Source organism: Morus notabilis, unplaced genomic scaffold (genome assembly GCF_000414095.1).
Source record: "Morus notabilis unplaced genomic scaffold, ASM41409v2 Scaffold140, whole genome shotgun sequence".
Taxonomy (NCBI): Eukaryota; Viridiplantae; Streptophyta; class Magnoliopsida; order Rosales; family Moraceae; genus Morus; species Morus notabilis.
Window position 1 is genome coordinate 21,306 of NW_010361275.1, and position 21,423 is coordinate 42,728.

General features: G+C 32.1%; 2 protein-coding genes across 2 annotated transcripts; both read left to right on the forward strand.

Annotated features, from left to right (window-relative positions):
* The first annotated feature begins 10,862 nt into the window (after positions 1-10,862).
* On the forward strand, positions 10,863-14,631 carry LOC21392246 (UDP-glucuronic acid decarboxylase 1). The gene is made up of 7 exons (XM_024166242.1): positions 10,863-11,732; positions 12,139-12,286; positions 12,371-12,450; positions 13,086-13,169; positions 13,283-13,357; positions 13,874-13,966; positions 14,137-14,631. The coding sequence occupies exons 1-7, from the start codon at positions 11,103-11,105 to the stop codon at positions 14,344-14,346; spliced, it is 1,320 nt and encodes a 439-aa protein (XP_024022010.1). The 5' UTR covers positions 10,863-11,102; the 3' UTR covers positions 14,347-14,631.
* A 4,149-nt stretch (positions 14,632-18,780) lies between these two features.
* LOC21392247 (protein SODIUM POTASSIUM ROOT DEFECTIVE 3) lies at positions 18,781-20,887 on the forward strand. Its single transcript, XM_010099071.2, has 3 exons — positions 18,781-19,607; positions 19,946-20,021; positions 20,406-20,887. The coding sequence occupies exons 1-3, from the start codon at positions 18,999-19,001 to the stop codon at positions 20,588-20,590; spliced, it is 870 nt and encodes a 289-aa protein (XP_010097373.1). The 5' UTR covers positions 18,781-18,998; the 3' UTR covers positions 20,591-20,887.
* Positions 20,888-21,423: the final 536 nt, after the last annotated feature.

The window sequence follows — 21,423 nt, forward strand, 5'->3', positions numbered from 1 at the left end:
TTTATACTGATCAAAGTGTTTCTGCAGACAGTGTTACAAAAAGTGTCACAGACAGTGTTGCAACACTGCCTGTAACAGATTCTGTGAACAGTGAAAATGGAGGAGATTTTTCAGATTCTAAAAGTAACAGTGATGGTGAGGAGTTGACTATTAATGCCATACAAGAATCTTATAAGACCATGTTCAGCAAATGGGTTAAAGTGTGTGAAATGAATAAGTCTCTACGGGAGCGAGTTGATGAGCTTGTTAAAGAGAATGACGTGATTAAGAGGGCTGCCGTTAACTATGAATTTCAAGCTACTGAAAATGAGAAAAAGCTACAGGACACAAGGGCTGAACTGGAGAGCACTCAGAAAAATTTGAAGATGATGAATTTCGGCACCACCAAATTGGATCATATTCTCTCTATAGGAAAAGCAAGTTGTGATCATCATGGACTTGGCTACACCAGTGAATGTTCAACGTCCAAGACAGTATTTGTGAAGGAGACACCTGCTTGTGAATCTCGGACAACCCTCAGTAAGAAGGTTATTATTTCACCCCCTCGACGTAAAAGATTTGTTCCCATATGTCATTATTGCAGTTTAGCTGGCCATATAAGACCAAGATGCTATAAGTATTTGAATAATTTGAAAAGAGGTATGCTCATGAATCCACCAAATTTTGCAAACTCAAGAAGGACACCTAAAGCAAGGATTGATATGCAAAATAAATTTTCTAGACGTGTTTGGGTAAGGAAATCTAATTTATGGTGTCATAGGACTTATACTTCTTTAGAAGCATGTACTAATGGTTGTGTGTGTAGTAATGGTGGCTGGTCCAAGTATTTGATAGGTGATAATATCAAGTTTAAGATAGTGTTACATTCAGGGGGAGTAAGACTCGTAGAGGACTCAGGGGGAGGAACAGCTTCTAAAAGGTTTTTCTATTAGTATTATTTTTTAACTTTGGCTGTCTTTTGTCAAAAAGGAGAAGAACTCTTAATTCAATTAACCCCCTTCGTTCAATTAACCCCCTTCATTGGTTTTTTTATCTTTTATCTTATAATAGGTTCTTTTTGTTAGTAATGTTAGTTTTGTCAAAAATAGCCAAAGGGGGAGATTGTTAGTGCATTTTTTGTGTTGGCTTATTTTTAGCAAATTGGTTGTAAGATTGGTTGGCATTGTAAATTGGTAGTCCTCTTAAGGAAAGTTTAGTTGTCTTGTGTATTGGCTGCAAATAAAAGATCTTGATTGCTGAAAATCAAGAGTAGACTTTCTGGAGCATTTATGGCTGGCTCTTCTAAGGAAAGAATTGTGAGAAATAATGGGAATGATTGTCTTCTTACTGTCATTGGGGCTGGTGACCTGATTTATGGTGTGAATGGAGGAGATATTACCATGATTGGATGTGCTTATCATGGATGATTGAGGGGTGTGATTCTGTGATGGTATATACAGTGGCATGAGGGTTTTGATGCTGTGAAGAACGTGAGGTGAAGAATATGTGTGTGAATACAGAAAAAGTTGTGCGTGTTCATGTGAGTATGAGATTGTAATGCTAAGATTTGCTTGATGTGTTGCGACGGATTGTGAGAACACTTTTGAATTGGTTCTTCGGGAGAAGATTTCTTTGGTTTCGGGAGGAAACCATCAAGTCGAGTGGTGCTCACTAATCAAGCTTTCTAAGGAGATTCTAGGCAACGGCGACATCGTCAACGAGGGAGTCGTTGAGTGTGTAAGACCGTTCGGTCCTTTGTAATCTTTTGAACTTAGTGGATTTATCAATGTCCGGGTGTGGCCCCGCAAAGTAGGTGTGCGCACCGAATTGCGATATTATTTTTTTGGTGTCCTTTACGTTTCTACATTAGTTTCCTGTTATACTGTTTTGCTGGTTTAATTTTAGATTTTCTGTCACAAAAAATGTTACAGTAAAGTGTTGCAACACCACTTGTGACACCAGGATAAAAACGGACCTAACAAAAATTGACCTCAAACTTCAGGAATACTTATGAGATCATAAACCCAAAAGAGAATACTAATCAATTTGGGCTCCCATTTAAGTCCAACAAACTCCGAAATCAATTTTAGATCCCTTGATACAGTGGAACGCGAAGTAGGGAATAAACAAAAGATAGAGAAGGTAAAATAGGAACGATGCGTCCATTTGTTAACGTTTTCAAAAATGATTTTATTTTCAATATAAAAGTAAAAATGAGATTGTTTTGAGAATCATTTTGAGACCGATTTTGAAATTTGTTAACGTTTTCAAAAATGATTTTATTTTCAATATAAAAGTAAAAATGAGATTGTTTTGAGAATCATTTTGAGACCGATTTTAAAATTACATTTGATTGACTTTTTAAGATATTGTTTTGAGTATAATAAAAAGTGAAATCGTGTTTAGTTATAATTATTAAAATATTTTTAAGAATTTATATCAAAGATAGAAACTGTTGAAAATGATACTAAATAATATATAACGTCTTGCAAATAATTGAAGTTTATATGTATAAGTCTAGGGTTTCCCAGGCATGCACGTGGCACTTATATGTATCTCACATATATTATATCTAAAAAATAATCAGGAATAAGAAATTTCTTCGTCATTGCAGGTTGATAATTTTCTGTGGAAAGAGATGTGTCATGGGAAGATTGAAATGGACACATTTTTTAAGTTAAAACAAAAAACAAATGACAACAATGCAAGGTTGGTGAGACTTAGGTATAGGGGGCCTCGTAAAAAGTCCACCATCATTAATAAAGATCTTATAACAATCAAATAACATACGATGTATTTCTACAAGCACCAAGAAATTAACCATGCATGCAAAATATACGTGTATAATACGTGCATACATGTATAATATCACATTTATATTTCATGTAGGCACAAGGCTTCATAAAAAGTCTTATCCTCATCAATTAATAAATATCTAACAATCAAATAATGTCTATTTACTAAACCTAGAAATTAACCGTGCATGTATATATAGGTAAATAATACATGCATGCGTATGTATACTACACTTATATACATACATACATACACACACGTACGTACGTACACATACATACATATATGTATGGTTATGTTCATCATTAAACAAATTAAATGTGTCATGAGCTAGCTAATTAAACAACTATGCAGTATTTTCAACTCAAATTAAAGTCTAAAAAGTTTAGAAGACTGAAAAATTTTACATGTACGGTAATGTACCTGTACACGGCATAGAAAATAAGGTGTATCACTAAAACCGATTGCCGTAGTACTGTATTCTTTTTGTCTTCTATTAAGTAGAGCTTAATATCTTTAGTACCGCTTATAAGGAATATTACTTCAAATTTGTTTTGATGACGAAAGTGATCTTAGTGTTATATGTATAAATATACGGCCTTTCAGAAAATTGAATGTGATATTTCTACAGCTTGAAAATATTTGCTTGCGTACAAGAGTTATCAACTTGGCTTAATTTTTCACAAGTTGGTTTTAAAAAATAAATAAATAAAACTTTAGCTTTCTAAAGATATCAAATGTCGAGGAAGAATTTGTTGTATATAAGGGTTGAGGAGATTAAATAATTATTTATTATATACTGTGTTTTCAACTCCGTACAAAGTAAAATGAAGAGGTACGTACAAGATTCTGGATTCAGTTTATGTAAATTAGGCCCCGTTCATTTCGCTGATTCGAGTTTAAAATTCGAATTTTGCTACAGTAAAAAGCTCTTACAAACAATCACATCTAACTTTTTTGCTACAGTAAAAAGTTCTCACATAAAATCACATCTCAACTCGAATTAAAAATTCAAATTAGCGAACTAAACGGGCAAATTATTAAACTACCTATAACTGGATTGATGGCGATGTGAAATATTGACCTTAAGGGGGTAAAATTTACAAACCCATTGATCGATTCAAAATAATTTGACTTTTTGATGTCCAACAATACTTAAATTGTGGTTTAGATAACAATGGCGACTACAGTGTTCAAACCCTACACGTAATTAATTAAACCACTTATTAAGGCAGTCGAATAATAGCTTTAAGAACTTGTTTGGTATGTGAAAATGTTGGAGCAGGAATTTTTATATCAATTTATGAGTTGTTATTATTTTATTAGTAGGTATTTGAAAGATTGACACATGTCTGCGAATAAAATAATAACAGCTTAAGAATTAATACAAAAATTAAGAGAGTTGGTGTCTATTGTATTATTCATTGAGTATAGCTGTTAATCGGTAAGAAAGATTAATTCAAAAATATCAGAGAAGAGATTGAATTAGTAAGGGATTCATAAATATTCTTTACAGAACTTTAATTTTGATCAATATTCTGAACCGAATGAATTTTTGTGTTCATTTTATCCACTTAATTGGATTATGGTATCAAATTACTAATTTATTACCCCACAAAAACCCAAATAAAATTAATGTATGCCGTAATTTGTTATCCCTTCCTATTACTGCCTCACTTAAATTCTCTCTCTTATTTTTGCTATCACTACCAAACAAGGCCTAAGTGGTGTTATCATTTATCAACGCACCCTAATTCATCATCATCTTCACCATTTAAGTGTAGCTAATTAGACGTCCACAAACATTGTTAAGGGGCTTTTCAACTTTTATATTGAGTACGGAAACAACTTGTTGGCTTTTTAATCGGCCTCCTTCATTTCACTTATTTGAGTTTTCAGTTTTAGGTTTCTACAGTAAAAAGCTCTCAGAAAATGTCATATCTAAATTTTTTCTGCTACAGTGAAAAGCTCTCAAAAAATGTCACATCTCAGCTCGAATTGAAAACTTGAGTCCGCGAAGTGAATGAGGAGATGTGTTTAACAATAGTACGTTTGGTCGCCTATATGTATATAATTATTATTATTACGTCCTCTTACTAATCTTTAGGGTTGCTTATCAAACCGAAAAGGCAATCTAAACTTATCAAAAGGAAAAGAGCAATATTATTTATTGTTCTTTTGGGATTGATATGTTGAATTAGCTATATAGTTTGAATTTGACAGATTAATATACATGCCACCTCAATTAGATAAGTACTACGCTTCTTAATTCAGCCTTTTTTTTGGTCGACGGATTTAGAGTTTAATAATAAAAGCAAATTAGAAAATAGGAATTCCAATTTTTCTATGTTGGTCATAAATTTCTATCTTAATGGCTACATCTATTTTCGATTAAATAATGGGATTCTGAATATCGTTTTGGTCAGACAAACTTAGTAGGATGACACATTGACACGTGTGATTTCAACAAAAAATTTCAAACTTAAATCTTCCTCAATTTATTAAAAGGAGAAAAAACTAGCTAATATATAATTAGCCAACTAAAATTATGATAAAAGAATGTGGTAATCTTGAGCTTCTACAAACCAAGTCTATTTATTTATCTTGGAAGTGCAAAACATTTGAATACAAATGGCGAAATTTAGTTGATTTCGGCTTTGATCACCAAGCAAGGGAGTGAAATGAAAGCCTAACTACCATGCCACATAACAATTAATGCAACGAAAATTTAAAGAAAATGTTAATTTTGAGAGGAAAATTTAAGGGCTCCTTCTCTTCAAATGTGAAAATGAGGTGTCAATTTTAGACTTTTGCCAAACTTTCCCACCTCAACTTATTTTATATTAAAATAAAATAAAATTGAAAACTATAAAAATATGTTTTAACCTAAACTGATCCTTTAATTTTATTTATGTTATTTTTTAAAAAGAATTTTATTTTATGTTTTCAGATAAGAAGCCAAACACAATTTTATGTACTTTTTTATTTTTTAAAACTATTACCAAATAAGTTATGAAGATAAGATAATTCCAAATTGAGTTTTAAAACTAATGGCTCCAAAACAGAAAACATACAAGGAACAAAAAATGGAGCATTTTGAATATTGCAGGGGCAATGAGCTAGGCCTCAATTCTACTTGTTGGAGACTAGCCCAAAATGATACAAGCTTTGTTTCTCTTGCCATATTGAGCTTAACATAACATGTATAGTTTTGTTGAGAAAATTTATACATGGTCTGAATTTGTACTCTTTTTAGTTGATTGATACTCTCTTAACTAATATAATTCTTTAATTAAAGGGTAACAATTAAGAATAAAAGGTAAAAATAAAAAACTAATACATTTTAAGTAGTATTCCTCTCTCTTTACCATGGTTGTTTCTCCTACCGCATTGGGTTTAACACAACACCTAAAGAGAAATGCTACTTTAAATCTAATATTAATTAATGCCATAAGAACAAAAGTCTTGCATAGGTTTGTAGTTCTAAACTTTTATTATAGTGTTAAATTTAAATTTATTTTTAAACATTTTATATAAACCAAATGACACCTAAGTATATTTAGATATTCTTCTAATTTTATCATATTGACAGTAGTGATCAATAACTACCAATTAGGGGTGTTTAAAAAATCCGCCAAATTACGAAATCGCCCAATTCAAACTAAATCGAACCGAATCGTTAATTATTTTTAGATTATTAGACAGTTTGGTCGGTTTTTTAATCTACTTTTTTTGGACGGTTTGGTTTATGGTTTGAACTCCCTAAAAACCGCTAAAACTACTCAATCTACCCAAAAATATACATATATGATTTTTTAAAATTTTATAATGTTTTTATATTTATTTTAATTTTTATTGATCATAATAAAAGTTCTACACTTATAAAATACACCCCATCATATTTTTGTTAATTCATATTACAACTTTAAATGGTGAACTGTTAGACTATTGCTTTTTTAAAGTTATAATATAAACTTGAATCTTATTTTTATTTTTATTGATTAATGATTTTATAATTTCTATAAATTATTAAAAAAAATTAATCTTAAACTTCAACTACCTAAACCGCATATAAGTGATTTAGTTCAATTTAATTTTTATCAAAAATATGAGACTGCCTAAAAATATATATTTTTAATTTAGTTGGTGTTTTTTTTTTTTTCCTTAAAAAAAAGGCACCGCTAATACCCCTATTTCCAATATCCTACCATGATACTTAGAAATATCACGCTGAGATACAAAAATTTCAATAATTGATAATTATTACGGAAATAGTAGGAAATATGTCAATACGAAAAGTTTAAGAAAATATATAGGTCAATTTTTAGTTATAGAAATTAATAAGTCATAACTTGTTAAGTTATGATTCATAACCAAATAAGTTATGGACAAACTTATCAAGTTATGATTTATAGTCAGACAAATTATAGACAAAAACCGTGAATTATGGACAATAACTTGTCAAGTTATGGTTCATAACTAGACAAGTTTTGGACAAAAACAATAATTTGACCTATTTATTAACTTCTGTAAACTATTGACCTATTAATTTTAATTCATCTCAAGTCTTAACCTATTTCTATCTTTCTCCCTAATTATTAATCGGTGACTCCAAGTAGCTTATCACGATACTTAAATCATGTCGATACTAAACATTTTAGTAACCGGTGATGCCCAGCCATCAACGGCCCGTATTCTACTAGAATACTTAGAAGTATCCCGTCTTACTACTAAAAGTTATGACAATTGGCAAATTACAAGTAATTACATAAAATGTCCACTTAGAGGACTTTGTCTAAAATGTCTACTATTATACAATATTAAAAAATGTCTACTCATAATTTATAAGACATTTTGTATTCCTAATTTACCCTCATAGTTATTTTGGACATGTTTAAAGAGTTAACTTTCGTCTTTTTTACTGATTCGAGTTTTTAATTCGAGTTGAGATGTGACTTTATTTGAGAGTTTTTTACTGTAACTTTCGTCTTTTTTACTGATTCGAGTTGAGATGTGACTTTATTTGAGAGTTTTTTACTGTAGTAAAAAAGTTAAAAGTGACTATTTCTGAGAGCTTTTTATTGTAATAAAATTTAAATTCTAAACCCGAATCGGTGAAATGAACGGAGCCCCCCTCTCCTTTTTTAAACCAATTGTTGGTGTTAGGAGATGATATTATTTTCTTGCTTTTTTTTCTGGCGTATTTTCTTGAATATCATTGGTCAACGTTTTGCTCTGTGGAGAATATTTTTTTTTTCAGCCTTTTACCGGTGCTTCGCGGTGTTTGTTGAGGTTGAAGTTTGAAGGTTTGGGTTATGAACGTTTTTAAATTCTCTAGTCATATGGTTTGGTCTTGCCTTAAGGTGCTCATTAATATATTTTTGTTTTTTCTTCTATTCCTCATGGTTGATTATGTTATTATAAATAAATAATGAATTTATAAATTTATGTAATTGAGAAAGTAGCTACGCCCAAATAATGAAAATGTCAATTGTTCAGTACTTTTTTCTAATATGAATTACAAGTTTTGTTTGATAATGATTGTATCAGCAAGTTAATGAAAATGAGCTTTTTTTTAACGCGTTTGGAACTTATTCTAAAATGATTTATTTTTTGTATGAAAATGAAAATGAAAACATTTTTAATCTCAAACAGAAATCATTTTTAAAAATGCGTTTGGTACTTTTATCAAGAGATTATTTTCAGTATAAAAAAACCCATTAATGTATGTCTCTCTTTCTCCTTGAGAGATGAGAAAATAAAAATAAAAAATGAAAAACGACTAAAAATCGTTTCTCTCTCATTTCACACTAAATTAAAAAATTATTTTCATTTCTGTTTTTTGTCTTTATTGCACCAACATTGTTTTGAAAACGTTTTTATTTTTTTTTTCTTTCTCGAAAAACATGAAAAATAAAAACATGATCAATTCCAAACACAACGTTTGTTTTTGCACTCTTAATAAACTTGTCGAATTGGGAAACTTGTACTCCTAATGAATTTGGCTTTATTCACGGTAAATATATCATTGCGATAATGAATTTTTCTTTTCATTATTGTATTTATTCTGTATATTAATTTTAATATTCACTCTTATTAGTACTGTTAATTAGCGGTCTCTGTATTTTTGTGTGCCAAATGTATTTAGCGGCAAGTACTCCTAATTGAAATTGTCAAACCGGAACATTTGTGCTCCTAATGAATTTTGGTTTCGTTAATGATTAATTTATCTTTACGATAATGAATTCTTCTTTTTTTATTCTCTCGTTTATTCTATATATTAACTGTGATACTCATTCTTGTAAATATCATTAAGTGGCAGTTTCTGTATTTTGGTGAAATGGAGGCATAGGATGGCATCATTTCTGTTGACATTGTTAATCGCTCTTGGATGACAATTTGAGAGAATGGGTTGTTCAAATTCTATAAAAGGGAAAATATTTATTTGTCTGAAACCGGTTCTTAGGGGTGCTTTTATCCTTTTTTTTTTTTTGGGAAATAAAAAACTTTCCGTATACTGATTATGACCGGCTTCATTAAGGAGATGTTTAGTTAGAGGATTCAAACCATGATTTGAATCATAGTTTATGGTTCGTTACAGTATTTTTTCTCATAAAAAATATACATAAATTGAAAATAATTCTAATCCATGAACCAAACGTCTCCTAAATTTTGTTTCCTGATTGCAATTTAAGATTTTATTTCCAAAATTTGCCTTTTTTTTGTTGTTTCTTTATTTCTGACCATTTTTTTTATTATATAAGGTTAAAAATGTCTTTCTATATAAAATGGTAGATAATTATGTAAATAAATAAAATAATAGACATTTTTAAACTCAGAGCAGTGATCGGTTATGTATATAACATGACAACTTCCTACCATAATACTTGGAGGTATCCTGTTGTGATACTAAAAGCTGACAATCGATGGTAGCCGATTGGCAATTACTAGTACCCCGCCATGATACTTTGAGGTGTACCGCCGTGATACCTTGAATACTTCATAGTCGCCAATTGGAACTACTAATATCTTTTGACAACAAATATACTCCATTAATCCCAATAACAAGAAAAACCAACATTTTAATATTTAATATTAATTGTCTCAAAGGAAAACTTATGATATTATTAGTGAAAACGCTAATATCCCATATAGTTAGTTGGTGATCACTTTATTAAAATCTACAGACTTCAGGACCAACAATTCAAACAAAATAAAAGGATGATTAATTTATTAGTGCCTCAAGAACTTTAGAGTCATTTTTATTTGGCTTATGAATTTTAAAATTTTTTACTGTCTCACAAATTTTAAATTAATCCCATTTAACTTCTTCTATTAAAAATATTATGAAATATATGGAACTAGACAATGTGACTATATTTAGCCTCTTTCTTTTTTGTCTAATTTATACAAATATTCTAACACGAAGGAAGAAGTGGAACTACATTAAATTCAAAAAGTAACATGAGATTATTTAAAATACAAGAGTAAATTAAAAATGACCTCAAACTTCATAAATGCTCATGAAATCATAAACCCAAAAGAGAATACTAATCAATTTGGGGTCCCTTTTTAAGTCCAACAAACTCCGAAATCAATTTTAGATCCCTTAATACAGTGGAACACGAAGCAAGGAATAAAAAAAAAAAAGAAAAAAAAAGAGAGAAGGTAAAATAGGAATGACGGGCTTGTTAACATTTTTAAAATAATTTTATTTTTAATATAAAAATAAAAATGAAATTATTTTAAAAATTATTTTGTAACTGATTTTAAAATTACGTTTAATTAATTTTTTAAGAGATTATTTTGAATATAATAAAAAGTAAAATCGTGTTTAATTATAATTATTAATTAATATATTATAACATTATTAATAAGTATTAAAAAATAAAAAATAACTTTAAATTATTTTTTAATTTTTTCATAAAAATTATTATCACTATTTTATATATTTTTTAAAATATTTATTAAACAAACATAATTTATAAACTATTTTCATTTCTATACTTTAAAAAATGCGTAAAAATATTTTAAAAAGATAAAAATTAATTTCAAACGCACCAACATCTTTAGTTTACGGTGGAAGAGAAGGAAAAATAAAAAAAGTCGTAATAAAAATAAAAAAATAATCGAAAGGAAAACGAAGAAAATTCCTTCGCAATTACACCAATTCCCAGATCGCAAATCGCCACTGAAACAAACAGCTTCTTTTCTCTCTCAAACATGGTTATGGAGAAGTAACGATTCGCACGATTCGATTCAGAGCTCGAATCTGTGCTTCAGTGGTGTTCTTCAAAGTCTAGGTCACAGTAATTTTCCCCGAAATCATGAAGCAATTACACAAGCAATCGAGCGCCGTCAGCCACCGCCGCGACGAGGAGTCCGCAACGGCGGGGGGGGCGGCCAAAACCCTGAAGCACTCCGCTGCCGCCAGATCTCTCCCCAGATCCATCAACTACCTCTTCAAAGAGCAGCGCCTCCTCTTCATCCTCGTCGGAATCCTCATCGGCGCCACATTCTTCATCCTCCAGCCTTCTCTCTCCCGAATCTCCCCCTCCGACACCACTTCCGCCCTCTCTCGCTCCTCCTCCTTCCGTGGCGAATCAATTACGTCGCGCGATAATCAGTTTTCGTTTCCGACGACGTCGCATTTCAAGGTCGGCCGCGTCCCGGCGGCGCTGCGGCAGCGGAGGCTGAGGATCGTCGTCACCGGTGGGGCCGGATTCGTCGGGAGCCATCTCGTGGATAAGCTCATTGAGCGGGGAAATGACGTAATTGTGATCGATAATTTCTTTACTGGAAGGAAGGAGAATGTGGTCCACCATTTTGTGAATCCGAGGTTCGAGCTCATTCGTCACGATGTGGTTGAGCCTATACTCTTGGAGGTCGATCAGATCTATCACTTGGCTTGCCCTGCCTCCCCAGTGCATTACAAGTACAATCCTGTCAAGACAATTATATCCTATTCATTGGATTTGAGATTTGTTTCTTTTTTTGAGCTGTTATGTTACCATATTTTGTTGAGTTATTTTTATTATGTGCATATATATCTTCTTACATACATACATATACACATACCCATCATGCATATCATATGTGCACTGCTCACTTTTTTTTATTTGAATCTCCAAATCTGCTGAGTACTGATAACATAAGTGTAAGGCGGTTTATTTATTTTTATTGAATTTGATGTTTGATTGGATTTGGCATTTGGGATTTGTTTCCTTTTTTGAATTATTCTTTTATTAGTATCATTTCTAATGTAAGGTGGTGTATCTATTTTTATTTCTTTTGGCATTTGGCATTTGAATGACGAATGATTATGTTATTATTATTATTCCTTAACTTTAATGATTTGATCACAAGACAAATGTGATGGGTACACTAAACATGCTGGGGCTTGCTAAGAGAATTGGGGCCAGGTTTCTACTCACTAGTACAAGTGAAGTTTATGGTGATCCACTTGAGCATCCACAGAAAGAGACTTATTGGGGAAATGTTAATCCAATTGGTAAGGTTCTAGCTAAAAGTTTCTGTCTTTTGATCTATTAATGGCGTCTGATGAGTTTATTATGGTAAACTTGAAAATGGATAGGTGAGAGAAGTTGCTATGATGAAGGAAAGCGGACAGCAGAAACCTTGACTATGGATTACCATCGAGGTGCAGATGTTGAGGTAAAGTCGTAAAGATTTTGATGTTTTCTGATGTGAGCTTTATCCAGAATTTGAAGCTAATAAAAGCTCTTAAATGTCCATATTGGAAAGTTGAGTCAGTCAAAGCTTCGTCTTTTCAAATATGTTATTATGTTTTTCTTTGTTATGCAATTTGCTTGCGGATTCTGGTCTATAAAGTATAAATGGGTGGACTGAATGCAGTGCGGCAAGTGATAATGGAATTTATGCAAATTAGATTATGTTAAAGTGGTCATAATGATTTAATGGGATTTATAAGATGTCTTATGTAACTATTTGTAAACACCAAAATAAATTCACACCCATATGCTTCGTAAAATCATCTAGGATATTCATCCAATATAGAAAAAACTTCTAAATAACTAATATCAGGGCTTGCTATTACCAATTGATACCGTCTTTTTGAGTTCCTCGATTTCATCAGTCCACATTCTATTTAATAGCTTCCTGCCGTAATGTAATTTTTTACTATTAGTTTTTTGAACTTGTATTTTCTGTTACATGCCTTCAAAGGTATTTACGTCATACAGTAGTTACAACTGATGTAGTTCAACGTCATATAGGATCTAATATATTAGGTCACGTGTGAGACTTATTATGAGGCTTGCTGTTTACAGGTGCGTATTGCTCGCATCTTTAACACATATGGTCCTCGTATGTGCTTAGATGATGGACGTGTTGTCAGCAATTTTGTTGCTCAGGTATTTATCCTTCTATGCTTTCCTTTTTTTGGTTCATTACTCAAGTAAGGATTCTTTTCGACATAATTTGTCTTTGATGAGATTTTCTAACTAAAAGTATGGATGTTTTGCAGGCGATCCGCAAAGAAGCATTGACCGTTTATGGTGATGGTAAACAAACACGAAGTTTCCAATATGTCTCTGACTTGGTATAGTATAAGATTTACCTTTTTCATTCACTATTGTAGAAGATTTGCTTTTCCGTGCTCGAATTTATAATTTTCTGTTTTCAACATATTCTTCTTCCAATTTGAATGCTACAAGAGACTATGGGAAATATGTGTCCCATGGCTAGCATGAAAGGTAACATGGTGATTACTTCATTAGCACACTCAAAAACTTGTTGAATGTTTTGGCACAAGTATGCAAAAAGCAATATTTCGTGGTTGTCTGCCTCTTACGGGTCATATGAAGCAAGCAAGTACGTAAAAGCTGACAGAGGCTAAATTTATGAGAGCCGTCGTATAATTAGTGGATCTCAGTTGCATAGCTAGTCCATATGTATGGACGGTTTAGACAGTCCATTCAACGCTCACACTAGCAATAATGACATTGGTAATTAGTTGGAATATCTGTTTATCCGGCTCAAAATATAGACAAGCTTATAATTGCAATTGATTGAAGTGTAGTGATGGAAAAATCTAACTGGTTTTTTCCATTTACAGGTTGATGGACTGGTGGCGTTAATGGATGGTGAACATGTGGGTCCTTTCAACTTGGGTAATCCTGGAGAGTTCACCATGCTAGAGCTTGCAGAGGTTTGTCTCTTCCATTTTAAATTCATTTGCCAACATATATCTATATAGTCTGTACATAGTCCTCCGGTCGACTCACATATTTCGTGGGAACAGTTCTTTAGTTTCTTGATTTTCTCTTATTGGTGGGAGAGAGAGAGAAGTCTTATTGCTTGTCTTCCCCGAATATACAGGTTGTCAAAGAAACGATTGATTCAAGCGCAACTATAGAATTCAGACCAAATACTGCTGATGATCCACACAAGAGGAAGCCCGATATCAGCAAAGCAAAGGAGCTGCTGAACTGGCAGCCGAAAATCCCACTAAGGGAGGGTCTACCGCTCATGGTAAGCGATTTCAGAAACCGCATTTTGAATGAAGATGAAGGCAAAGGGCGCAAATAAGAGAAGGAAGAAGTACAATACATATGTATAGTGTCAAGGCTGTATCTTATTAATCCCTTTACTATTGTCAATGCCAATCTAAATTCCTCAAAAATTCTTTCAAAATGCAACACTAGGAAAAAAGAAAATATGTTAGTTATCTCATTTGGTGCTTCATTAGCACCTACATTTTGTTTTTGTTTTTTTTTTTTTTTTTTCCTGCCAAGTCTTGGCTCATTTATTTTATTTCCTTTTTGCAGTAAATTTGTGGTTAAGGATGTGCATGTATTCATTAAATTTTGCTCTTTCGACAGTGTTTTGAATATTATATTATAAGAGAAGACATCTCTGTAGAAAAATGTGGTAATGGGAACAAGTTCCGAACGACATGGTTAGTTCTTGTACTTAACTGCCTTTTTTAAAAATAATAATAATAATAATAATAATAAATAAACAAGTGTTTTTAGCATATGTTTGGAATTGTGATATTTTACCCTTTGTTGTTCATTTCCTACGCGCAAGTCTTCTTCAACACCTTTTGTCCGCTAGAACTACACCAATTCACAACAGATCACTTTTCTTTTCTTTTCTTTTTTTCCGTATTTCCTTTTTCTTCTTATGGCGGATATATTGGAGCCAAACCATGATTTAAGGTCCCTTCTTTTCATAGGTTTGAACGCTTTGAATCTTTCAATCCTTATTATCTTACTGTCCAAAACCTTCTTTCCAACATATGTAGAGCTCATTTAGTTCATTGATTCGAGTTTTTAATTTGAGTTGAAATGTAACTTTATGTGAGAATTTTTTATTGTAGCAAAAAAATTAGATATGACTGTTTATAAGAGCTTTTTACTGTAACAAAACTCGAATCTGTGAAATGAACATGGCCGTAGTGTTACAATTCTGAATATAATACCATGTAGTTATACATTATAGTTCTGAATATAATATGAGATACACTATATTACTATTATATTACTGTATTATTTATTATTTGGTTTGTTTTTTGGGTTGGGAGGTTGTGTGAAGGTGGGATCAAAACTCCAAAATTGTATACCATCTGGACCCCAACATAAAGTAGTGATACATAGTAGTTTAATATATTGAACATAACCAGTGTAATAATTATGTGTTCATAGTTTTACTTTTGTTTTTCTAATCTTTGATTTGGCCGTAAGCAATAAGTCATTATCTTAAGAAAAGCCTGCCGACAGAGATTGAAGTTGTACAAACAATGGGCATAACTATCAGCATAATAATCTATGTATATCTATAATCTATTAAAGAAGCAAAAGTGAGAATGAAAAAAAGAAAAGAAAAGAAAAGAAAGTGTCACAGAAAAGAGCATATTTTATAGTGTAAGAACTTAGGTCTACTCTCCAAACATAAATTAGAAACCCCACTTCTTAAAAATATCATAACACAAGGCAAAATTGAAAAAAAAAAAAAAAAAAAAAAAAAAAAAAAAAGGAATCGTTTTGGGTTGGGACTCCTAATTGGTAAATGCGGTAGGAAGCTTGGAAATGTAAAGAAAGAAAAAGAAAACCAAAAAAAAAAGTGGAAAAAACCAAATCATATGAGCATCTGATTCCATGAGTTTGTGAAGGAGAATTTTCATGAGTTAAGATGGTGAGTAGAGAGAGATGAGTGACTACTTTATGGCTCATCCATCAACAGGAAAAGAAAAATTCCAAATGGCTTACTATCTGGCAGTATTTGTTCCATAGGAATCTAAATAATGCTGCATATACATGATAAATATCCTCTGCAAAGGTCTTGTTAATTCTTATTTATATATATATATATATATATATGAAAAATAGTAGAAAATAGACTAATATGAAAAGCTTAAAAAAGTATATAGGCTAATTTTTAGTTATAGAAAGTATATAGGCTAATTTTTAGTTATAGAAATTAATAGGTCATAATTTATCAAGTTATGGTTCATAACCAGATAAGTTATGGACAAACTTGTCAAGTTATGGTTCATAACCAGAGAAGTTATGGACAATTATGGACAATAACTTGTCAAGTTATGATTCATAACATATATATATATCTTTGTTCCTTTGCTAGTATCCATGCAATATGTAACTTTGTAGTTGTACTAAACTTCTGTAGGTCCATCATTTTAATTGGTTGTTTGGGACCACCTTTAGTTTGAGTTTAACTTCAACTACCATCTGGATTTTCATTTAAGGTGAGGGAACTTTTACTATGTGCATAATTAAGGAGAATGAGAGGACACAACAGAAGAGAACAGAAATGGAAAATTATGAGCTATGACCAATTTCAAGTGTGACACTTGAGCATCTTTTATTATTATTATTGTTATTTTGGGAAAATCTTGTAGTGATTGGCCATTAAATACTTAATCATGTCCTAAATTTTCATTGGTGCATGACAAATGAAATAAAACTTTGAAATCCTATGTTAGGTCTGCCTCCTAAAGAATTGAATGTTTAGGAAAAATGCCTTTAATGTCTTGTCAGCTTATAAAATGACCTCCACTTGTTAAGGCTTATATTCTTCCAATGAAATCAGGTCTCAAAAAGAATTTTCACATGTTATCATGAGAAGCAATTATTGCTTTTTTATAAAACCTAAAACACCAGCGTCCACTTGAGATTATGTGCACAATTTTCCTCATATATTGTTCATTGAAAAAATTTACAAAAATCATCTTCATCAAGTGAAATGTAACGTTCAATTTTTTTTTCTTTCTGAAAAATATAAAGAAGTAACCTTTCAAATCACGAATGCCTTAAAAATCCTACCCTTTAGAAATGACAACTTAAGAACATGATTCGTTAAGACCTTAGGTCTCGTTCATTTCACGGATTCAAATTTGCAGTTTTAAGTTTTTACAATTAAAAGCTCTCAAAAAATGTCATATCTAACTTTTTTTTTTGCTACAGTTAAAAGCTTTCATAAAATGTCACATCTTAACTCGAATTGAAAACTTAAATCTGCGAAACGAATGAGGCCTAAAATTTTTTAAAGGATTGACACTCTGAATGACTATTCTTGTAATTCTTGAAAATGCAAGGTTAACCTCAAATTTCACTTGAATCAAAGTTCACAGAAATTGAATATACCAAAATACTTTTATCATCTCGTGTAAAATATAGTATTTACAATATATACCCTTTTAAATGAGAAAAAAGCTGAAAGGCACAAGTGATGTTGAACAATTCACATACTAATGATATGATAGAATTTACAGGTAGAATCCACTCTCTATTAGTTACGGTGCTAAATAATAGTGATGTTCGTAAGCATTTTTCTTCGAATAAACATTAGAAGAGCAAGATGTGAATGTGGTTGAAGCAGATTTAACCGTTGGTCTGACTCATCTGATCATGTGCTTCATTTCAAAAAAAAAAAAAAAAAAAAAAAAATCAGGACAGCTTGCTATGCATATACTGTGTGTGTAAGGTGTTTTCAGTAATAATAATTAGTAAATATATATTTTTGTAGGGCATGCCTTAGCAGGGTAGCAGACCAAGCATTAATTAACACTACCCCAGTTTATAATGTTTTTGCTATTTATTATTATGGAAATGTGACTGAGCCTCAAAATTATATAATAAACGACAACGCATTATATGGGAAATGTCACGGGTCTTCACACAAATCCAAACAAGAGCCTGTGTTCATAAAATAAAAAAGAAAAACACATCACAAAAGTGCATTTCCATTTGGTTCTTGAGTTCCTCAATTTTCTCAAACTTTATAAAAAAATATATATGAAAAGAAGGAATTTGAATAAACAAGTTTGTCAATACAAGTTTCGGGTTTAATATTTCTGCAGATTAAACAGAATGATTCTGTACCATGAAACTTTCAAAATATGCCTTATTTTTCTGATTAATATAAAACTTTGCGTATATATGTTTGAGCTAGATGAAAATGAAGCAAAAAAGAAGTTGGAAGGTAAGGAAAAAACCAAGACACTTAAAAGCGTACATCATTTTCATCCGTTGAAACCATAGAAAAGTTGGTTGCGTCTCTTAAATCGTTTTCTTTGTGGCCACTCTGATAGTTAACAAACGTAACTCTTCTTCTGCTTCTTTTCTATTTTCCATTATCCTCCATTTTCAATTAACAGTTTTGTCTCTATAGGGAAAATAAGGCCTTGAAAGTGATGCCAAAGTACGTCCAAAATCTAGTTATAGCTAAATAGGTCAAATTTTCATTGGCTTTCACAAAGGATTATATCAAAAGAAGATTTACAATAAAGTTAATATAGTTTGAACCGTCAGATTATATCAAAATTATATCATAAGATTTTTAATAAAATAAGAATGTAAATTTAATCACACGTGAAAATCCGACAGTCGATAACTATACAATACGATTAAAGTATTTTTATACCTACCACAGAACTCTCCAATGTAATATATAGCACTGGCACAAGTACTATACCAGAATACAAAAAAGAGTAGCACCATTTTATTCTGTAATGATATCTTAGACTTTTCAAATTCTTATTAGTGATTTTCAAGCTTAAAAAGCAGAACAAGAAGCTTAGTAAAGAAGCTCTTCCCCACCTCATCTCTCTCTCTCTCTCTCGTCTCTCCCTCTCTCACATTTATGCAGATTCTCTGATCCACTAGTCCGGTCTCACCTCTTATCTTAACTATTATCATCATCATTATATCAAACAAAACATGAAAGGCATTGATATATTCTGTGCATCCCAAGCTTCAACTGCTATATGTTTGAGCATGGACATTGAAGCTGCTTCATCCTCCTCCACTTCCTCCACCATTCAACTTGGCGGCCGAGCCATCGACCGCCACAATCCCATCATCCGTGACGGACGAAGAAGCGCCCCTTGCTCCTCTCAGCCCCCCATCAATCCCAAGCCTTACCACCAACTCCCAAGGGCCAAGAAAAGCTCTAAAATCAATGATCAAAAGAGAAAGAGTACTAGTTCTCAAACCAAGCTTAGTGACTACATCAAAACTGGCTCTTCTTCTTCTTCTACTATTACTTTGCCTAGAGATGTTGTCGGTAGAAAAAGCTGGGGGGCTAAGGCTGCTGATTTGGTCACTCCTCCTGGTTCCTCGAGATACCTTTTGGGCGACACCGCATTTCTCGATGGATTGTCGGACTATGATCCGGTCCTGTCGTTGGTTCCGGTTCGAAACAAACTGAACCAACTAGGTGCTGCTAGTACTGCTGCCGATGCAGAGAAGCAAGAACAATCCAATGCTGAAAAATTAGACTCTTCTTCCTCCTCTCATCACTCCTCCAAACCATCTTCTTCCAACCAGGTTAGTTTACCAATTCTCTTGAAAGCTTATGTAGCTGTTAGAAAGTGGGCCGACATTAGTTTTTTTATTTAAGTGCTAAAGAAACGAACATGTTATTCATTGGTACATGCTTTTAGTAAAAGCTCTTAAAACATGTTGGTGGCTAGCTTGGTAGTTGATTCAAAACATGAAAGTGTGGAAAAAAATCTTAACCCCAGATGAATTCTGCCTTTTTTTCGTTTTGATCATCATAAAAGTGGACATGATTATAACAATTTTAGTCACGGAGAGAAGACTATAGGTCCATTGTTTATTATTTGACGGGTGTGGTACTAATGGAGTTTTGGTTTAATTTGCAGGTTGTGGTCCTGAGGGTGTCCCTGCATTGCAGAGGTTGTGAAGGAAAAGTTAGGAAACATTTGTCCAGAATGGAAGGTACACACACACACACACACACACACACACACACATATATATATATATATATATCTTGTAATCTCTCAAGGCTAAAAAACTGTTTGGTTCCTTAAAAGGGCATCATCAATTTTTGCCATTTTACATGATTGCCACCTTTTTCTGTCAATTCTTTTCTGATGCATTCCCATACATACTCTATACTTTCTAGATAGTCATCAAAGCCATTTCTTGTAATTATAAGAATTCACTTTCATTTTGGGTAAGGGGTAGTTTGAAAGAAACCAATCATTGAATTTTGATTACATGAGCAGAAAATACTAATTGAACATATATAAATATTAGTTATGATGGGAAGTTTACTAAGACAAAATTAAATTCATTAATGTGTGTGTGTGAGTGCAGGAGTGACATCTTTCAACATAGACTTTGCAGCAAAGATGGTGACTGTGGTAGGAGATGTAACTCCACTTAGTGTCCTGGCCAGTATATCAAAGGTAAAGAATGCTCAATTTTGGACTAAAGAAGTTGTCTCATCAACCGCAGCACCAAACTTCACTCCCAGCAACTTGGAGACCAAAAAACATTAGATGCCTACTTGAAGAGAGAGAGAGAGAGAGAGAGAGATGGGAATCAACTATAGATATGGTTTTGGATGTGAATTAGATGCTTTTTTCTTTTTTTTTTTATTTTGGTGTAAATGAAGTTCTTTTTTTTTTTTTTTTAAGCATATGGGTGGATGAACTTTCAGAACCAAAGTTGCTTAGTAGAAAGTAAATTAGTATATAAAAAAAAAAGGGAGTCTTTTAAGCAGTCATAACAAGTTATGGTTTAGTCAATTCCCCATAACTTTGTTGCAATATGGCCAAGGCTTTGTGCTTCCCAAACATGTTTTTTTTTTTTTTTTTTTTTTTTTGGTATTTTGCCCCAATTATTCTCAAGGGATAATGTTTTGGAAAACGTAACAATCCTAATTGTTGGCGCGAGGATCATATTCTTGATTCTTGAAACCCCTCAATTTAAGTACAAAAACATTTTACTTTGGAAACCTAATGGCTAATAGGAAGAAGTGAAAATGAAATACTACTATACGTAGCTCTAGTATATCAAAAGGTAACATATTTTACTAGACTTTAAAGGAAAGAAAATATCACCATTTTTTTTAGGTTAAAATCTCAGCATTTAAGCCATTATTTTATTGTATAACTACATAAAGTGCAATTGCTTGTACAATGTGAACGTGGGTGGGGCATATATCAAGTAGAAAAAGGTAGAATTGGACCATATAGCCACTATGGAAAATTCATGAGAGGCGTATATATTAGTTGTCTTTGCTTTTTCTCCTTCAACTAAAAAGCAGAAGAATTTTCTTTTTATACCCTGAAAATGAAAGGGGTAAAGTTTGGTTTCTCTTGAGAAAAGG

Coding starts and splice junctions, on each gene's coding strand:
- LOC21392246 (XM_024166242.1), top strand. CDS start 11,103: ATGAAGCAATTACACAAGCAATCGAGCGCCGTCAGCCACCGCCGCGAC. Junction 11,733..12,138: donor ACAATCCTGTCAAGACAATT/ATATCCTATTCA, acceptor TGATTTGATCAC/AAGACAAATGTGATGGGTAC. Junction 13,967..14,136: donor CCATGCTAGAGCTTGCAGAG/GTTTGTCTCTTC, acceptor CCGAATATACAG/GTTGTCAAAGAAACGATTGA.
- LOC21392247 (XM_010099071.2), top strand. CDS start 18,999: ATGAAAGGCATTGATATATTCTGTGCATCCCAAGCTTCAACTGCTATA. Junction 19,608..19,945: donor AACCATCTTCTTCCAACCAG/GTTAGTTTACCA, acceptor TTTAATTTGCAG/GTTGTGGTCCTGAGGGTGTC. Junction 20,022..20,405: donor ACATTTGTCCAGAATGGAAG/GTACACACACAC, acceptor GTGTGAGTGCAG/GAGTGACATCTTTCAACATA.